The sequence below is a fragment of the Salmo salar genome, chromosome 03 (assembly GCF_965601325.2).
Source record: "Salmo salar chromosome 03, fSalSal1, whole genome shotgun sequence".
Classification (NCBI taxonomy): domain Eukaryota; kingdom Metazoa; phylum Chordata; class Actinopteri; order Salmoniformes; family Salmonidae; genus Salmo; species Salmo salar.
In genome coordinates, this window is record NC_138293.1 from 66354734 (window position 1) to 66361162 (window position 6429).

The window sequence follows — 6429 nt, forward strand, 5'->3', positions numbered from 1 at the left end:
CGTCCAATGACTTCCAGTTGAAGGTGGAGCTAAGCCAAAGAGATCTTTAGAGACCGTATAAATACTCCCAGTGCCCCTCTTATGGTATCTTGTGTCATAGAAACCGTTAGAATGAGTCTCACAGCCAAGGACAAACAGATCGTGACAGCCTTTTTTGGAAAGGTGGCTGGCAAAGCAGAGGACATCGGAAATGAGGCTCTCTCTAGGTAACGACATCTTTATATATTGAACAGATTGTTTTGTAACAGAGTTATGCGGTACATTTACGCACGTTAAATCATAATACATAATCACATGTTTTTATTTCCAGGACCCTGGTGGTGTACCCCCAGACCAAGACCTACTTCTCCCACTGGACGGACCTGAGCCCCGGCTCTGCACCAGTCAAGAAGCACGGTCTGACCGTCATGGGAGGCGTCCTGGATGCCGTGACCAAGATCGACGACCTGGCCAGTGGTCTTCTGACCCTCAGCGAGCTTCACGCCTTCACGCTGCGTGTGGATCCCGCCAACTTCAAGGTGACAAAATAACTCACTGAATCAGTAAAACGATTCACCCTTTCTCAAAATATCACAGCGGCAACCGTGTCCAAATTTGAGTCCTATGTATGTATTTTGTGAAGGTTCCAATTGAATCTTCAGAAACACTATATTTCGCATATGGACTAGGCCTAAAACGCTTGATAATAATAACTCTATTCCCTCTACATCTACAGATCATCAACCACAACATCCTGGTGGTGCTGGCCATGATGTTCCCTGACGACTTTACCCCTGAGGTGCACTTGTCTGTGGACAAGTTCCTCGCCAAGTTGGCCCTGGCGCTTTCTGAGAAGTATCGTTAAAAGGCGAGAAAATAAATCCTCTCGGTTTTCTGTGTTGATCATACATTTGCACGTGTTGTATGATATGAATCATGGAATAAAAATACCCCCATCAACTGTTTATCGTGATCGTTTTTATTTAAAGGGACAGCGGATTTTGCAATGTAAACAATTGTGTGGCGAAAACAGCCAGGCTTAGCATTATGCATGAATTAAACATGACACAAAGGAACAGGGTTGGAGAGCCCTGAGAGCCCTGTTATGTGCCTTTTATGCTCATTCGTTAATGATCATTATTTATTACCATTTGTAAAATTATTTAAGTGGCGTTGGTGGAAATGTGGACAGTTTAATATCCCTGTGACTGCCAATGTATAGACAAATAATTAACACTTTGGTTTTCAGAAAGTCAAATTAAGAAAAAAGTTCTGCCAAAAGCCGATCAAGAAAATATGTTGCCTGCCTTTTATTTTGGCCTAATAAAACATGCATTTTAGTTGTTTTAAAAAATATATATATTTTCCTTTTATTAATCTACATTTTATGATAAAGCATGTTTTCATTCACAATAAAAAAAGATATAGTATTTTATTGAATAATATGACTTAAAATTACGATATCAAGATGTGTGTGCCTATGTTTTTTCAAGCAAGTGCAAGTTTGAGCAAATATTGAAATAATGATTGGTGTATGAAGTTGTATAATATTAAATGGTGCAAACTAACCTATATCTATAAATTACCTATTGTAGTTCTCTATAAGAGCTGGGCCATTCTCATGTAAAGTTTGGGTGAGAAATCTGATCCAAGACCAGTGCTTCTGGCTTATTGATTATTTCATGAAATAATAACCTGGTCTAAATACTGGTAATGTAGCCATCCAGAAGACAAACAGTAATGACTTATCATATAAGGATGTAAGGTCATATCATTCTTTTTTTTCACCTTTATTTAACCAGGTAGGCCAACTGCGACCTGGCCAAGATAAAGCAAAGCAGTGCGATAAAAACACAGAGTTACACATAAACAAACGTACAGTCATAATGATTGGGATATACTAATGGTAGCCTAAGCAGACCAAAGTGCAGCATGTGTCGTTCCACATTTTATTTTCACAGTGAAACTATGCAATACATAAAATAAACTGAATAACAAAACAAACCGTGACGCAGAGGTGAAACATACACTCGCCCAAAGACAATCTCCCACAAACCCAGGAAGGAAAACCCCCCTACTTAAGGATGATCTCCAATTAGAGACAATGAGGACCAGCTGCCTCTAATTGGAGATCATCCCAAACAAAACCCAACATAGAAATACAAAACTAGAACAAAACATAGAAAAACCAAACTAGAAACCCCCCGTGTCACGCCATGACCTACTCTACCATAGAAAATAACAGCTTTCTATGGTCAGGACGTGACAATAATGATAATGAAGGCGGTGGTTAGCTATTACTATATAATTGCTATTACTATTAATGGCAATGTGGACCCACAGTGGAGTAGTGGGAGTTTTCAACTTTGTGGATAGTGGATATATTTGTGTAATTATTTCACTATCAATAATCTAGGTCTATTAATTAAATAAATAAGTAACTAAACATTAAAACACATATAGCCTACGATTAATCACCAAGGACAACAACGTTTCAGAGTCGATCTGTAGGATTCCTTTATTGCAACTTTTCATTTCAATTGGCACCCTACAAAGATTGTCAAGTGGAAGTCTGGCTCGTTGCTTAACGGTACTTCTCAGACAGAGCCAGGGCCAGCTGGGCCACAAACTTGTCTGTGGCCACGTGCACCTGCCTTGTCCTTAGCGGAGAGACTCGTTGTTGCTTCAACTTCTTGACTTGCTGCCAACCAACTCAATAGAGCTCACTGTTTCGAGTCCCTTTTTATGTCTGATCTGTCCAAGCACAATGCTGTTGCCCAGAAACCACCTCCAAAAGAGACCCGTTGGTTATCTCTTATCATAGCGTGTCATCTTAGTTGTTTACAACTCATGGCACACAGCCAAGTATAGATAAATGAAGTTATGGGCGTATGGCAGGGTTATTCAACCGTTATTTTCTTCTTTCTTTTAGTGGATTTGTTATTATTATTCTATTTAGAATGTTATGAAAATCACTGGCAAAAACAGAATAAACGAATGTTGAATGACATACCGACAGTAGAAAAGAGGAGCATATCTTATTTTTAAGGATGTCAACTTTATTTCTCAACTCCTAATATTGAGCCCAATAACACTCACTGGAGAATCTGACCTATGCTTTGATAAAGGACCCGCTAATAGTGCTGCTGGCTGCTGTTAAGCTTTCTTGACTTGGAAATTCATTTTTGCCAACCTTTGTTAATCCAGCTAAACAGCTGCTTTTAGCGAAAATGTGTTTGGAGTTTACACTTCCTCTTCCACCTATAACGGAGGTGGTCAACATAATGAAAAACAATCTACCAAATTATATATATTCATTTTGAAATGTTGATTACTTCTCCTTGCCATTGACACTACATGACCAAAAGTCTGTATCCACCTGCTCATTGAACATCTCATTCCCAAATCATGGGCATTAATATAGAGTTGGTCCCCCCTTTGCTGCAATAACAGCCTCCACTCTTCTGGGAAGGCTTTCCACTAGATGTTGGAACATTGCTGTGGGGACTTGCTTCCATTCAGCAACAAGAGCATTAGTGAGGTCGGGCACTGATTTGGGCTATTAGGCCTGGCTCGCAGTCGGCATTCCAATTCATCCCAAAGGTGTTCAGTGAGGTTGGGGTCAGAGTTCTTCCACACAGATCTCGACAAACCATTTCTGTATGGACCTCATTTTGTGCATGGGGGAAATGTCATGCTGAAACAGGAAAAGGGCCTTCCCCAAACTGTTTCCCCAATGTTGGAAGCACAGAATTGTCTAGAATGTCATTGTATGTTGTAGCGTTAAGATTTCCTTTCACCGGAACTAAAAGGCCTAGCCCAAACCTTGAAAAACAGCCCCAGACCATTATTCCTCCTCCACCAAACTTTACAGTAGGCACTATGCAATCGGACAGGTAGCGTTCTCCTGGCACCTGTCAAACCAAAATTAGTCCTACGGACTGCCAGATGGTGAAGCGTGATTCATCACTCCAGAGAACGCGTTTCCACTGCTCCAGAGTCGACAAGCTTTACACCACTCCAGCTGACGCTTGGTATTGCGCATGGTGATCTTAGGCTTGTGTGCGGCTGCTCGGCAATGGAAATCCATTTCATGAAGCTCCTGACAAATAGTTATTGTGCTGACGTTGCTTCCAGAGGCATTTTGGAATTCCAGAGTGAGTGTTGCAACCAAGGACAGACGATTTTTACGCGATATACGCTTCAGCACTCAGTCCCATTCTGGGAGCTTGTGTAGCCTACCACTTCGCGGCTGAGCCGTTGTTGCTCCTAGACTTTTCCACTTCACAATAACAGTACTAACAGTTGACCAGGGCAGCTTCTAGCAGAGCAGACATTTGACGAACTGACTTGTTGGAAAGGTGGCATCCTATGACTGTGCCACTTTGAAAGTCACTGAGCTCTTCAGTAAGGCCATTCTACTGCCAATGGTTGTCTATGGAGATTGCATGGCTGTGTTCTCGATTTCAAACACCTGTCAGCAACGGGTGTGGCTGAAATAGCCGAACCCACTAATTTGAAGGGGTGTCCACATACTTTTGGTCATGTAGTGTACTTTTGTATATACAGTATAGTGTATCATTCACCTGATCATAAGACAAGATGTGGATTTTTTCCCGCTAACTTCCTTGGGCAGCCGGTTTGCCTGGGCAAGACAATTTTGAAGACCCCTGGCCCCTGGAGATATGGATATTCAATGAAAACGGGTGAATGAACGCAGCAGTCCACAAAACTTTAGAGCTGGACAGTAGGGTCAAAGCCTGTGTCATAATTTAAGTTTATACTTTGTCAACATTTGGCCATACCACGACAACACAAGGATTCTCTTTAGACTGTGAAAATGTGGTGCTGAAAGGACAGCTCCGCTAATCGGTCAGGTAGCAGCATAGAGATAGTGATGGTCAGGGTGAACTTTATTCTGTTTGAGGGGGAAGTCAAATAGGGGTCATTAGAAAATGTAGCCAAGCCTACTTTAACTCTTATGTCGTTGGCCTAAGTGAGATTGAGAAACCTCTCTTTGACGCTGGGGTCACGAGAGAGAGTAGATTTGGTAAAATATCACATGTAGCAACGAGCTCTTATCAACGGAATAATCAATATATTCCTCGGTATTATGTTATTTTAGTAATTATATCAAAACATTCCTTGTTTTCTAATACACTACCGTAGGAAAAGTAACATAATCTATCAGAAAATATGTCGCCCAGGTTAACTTTTACTTGCCTCAGGTAGGCGGAATTTGCATAAACAGTATCAGTCAAAAGTTTGGACACACCTACTCATTCAAGAGTTTTTCTATATTTGTACTATTTTCTACATTGTAGAATAATAATGAAGACATCAAAACTATGAAATAACACATATGGAATCATGTAGTAACCAAAAAAGTTTTAAACAAATCCCAAAATATATTTTATATTTGAGATTCTTCAAATAGCCACCCTTAGCATTGATGACAGCTTTGCACACTCTTGGCATTTTTCTATTTTTGTAACCTTTATTTAACTAGGCAAGTAAGTTAAGAACAAATTATTATTTACAATGACAGCCTACCAGGGAACAGTAGGCTGTCATTGTAACTGCCTTGTTCAGGGGCAGAACAACAGATCGGGGATTTGATCCAGAAACCTTTAAGTTACTGGCCCAACACTCTAACCACTAGGCTACCTGCAGCATTCACTCAACCAGCTTCACCTGGAATGCTTTTCCAACAGTCTTGAAGGAATTCCCATACATGCTAAGTACTTGTTGGCTGCTTTTCCTTCACTCTGCGGTCCAACTCAACCCAATCCATCTCAATTTGGTGGAGGCCAGGTCATCTGATGCAGTACTCCATCACTCTCCTTCTTGGTAAAATAGCCCTTACACAGCCTGGAGGTGTGTTGGGTCATTGTCCTGTTGAAAAACAAATTATAGTCCCACTAAGCCAAAACCAGAAAGCATTGGCATATAGCTGCAGAATGCTGTGGTAGCCATGCTGGTTAAGTGTGCCTTGAAATCTAAATAAATCACAAACAGTGTCACCAGCAAAGCAACCCCACACCTCCTCCTCCATACTTCACGGTGGGAACTACACATGCAGAGATCATCTGTTCACCTACTCTGTGACTCACAAAGACAAGGCGGTTAGAACCAAAAATCTCAAATTTGGACTAAGACCAAAGGACAGATTTCCGCCAGTTTAATGTGCATTGCCCGTGTTTCTTGGCCCAAGCAAGTCTCTTCTTCTTATTGATGTCCTTTAGTAGTGGTTTCTTTGCAGCAATTCGACCATGAAGGTCTGATTCACGCAGTCTCCTCTGAACAGTTGATGTTGAGATGTGTCTGTTACTTGAACTCTGTGAAGCATTTCTTTGGGCTGCAATTTCTGAAGCTGGTAATTCTAATGAACTTATTTTCAGCAGTAGAGGTAACTCTGGGTCTTCCTTTCCTGTGGCGGTCCTCATGAGA

General features: G+C 41.1%; 1 protein-coding gene across 1 annotated transcript; it reads left to right on the forward strand.

Annotated features, from left to right (window-relative positions):
• The first annotated feature begins 51 nt into the window (after window positions 1-51).
• LOC106601061 (hemoglobin embryonic subunit alpha-like) lies at window positions 52-944 on the forward strand. The gene is made up of 3 exons (XM_014192972.3): window positions 52-206; window positions 311-518; window positions 716-944. The coding sequence occupies exons 1-3, from the start codon at window positions 82-84 to the stop codon at window positions 842-844; spliced, it is 462 nt and encodes a 153-aa protein (XP_014048447.2). The 5' UTR covers window positions 52-81; the 3' UTR covers window positions 845-944.
• The last annotated feature ends 5485 nt before the right edge of the window (window positions 945-6429 follow it).

What these genes read in the sequence shown, in the direction of transcription:
- LOC106601061 (XM_014192972.3), top strand. Translation starts at nt 82, where the DNA reads ATGGTATCTTGTGTCATAGAAACCGTTAGAATGAGTCTCACAGCCAAG. An exon ending in GGAAATGAGGCTCTCTCTAG is followed by an intron (nt 207 to 310) that starts GTAACGACATCT and finishes TTTTATTTCCAG; the next exon opens with GACCCTGGTGGTGTACCCCC. An exon ending in TGGATCCCGCCAACTTCAAG is followed by an intron (nt 519 to 715) that starts GTGACAAAATAA and finishes CTACATCTACAG; the next exon opens with ATCATCAACCACAACATCCT.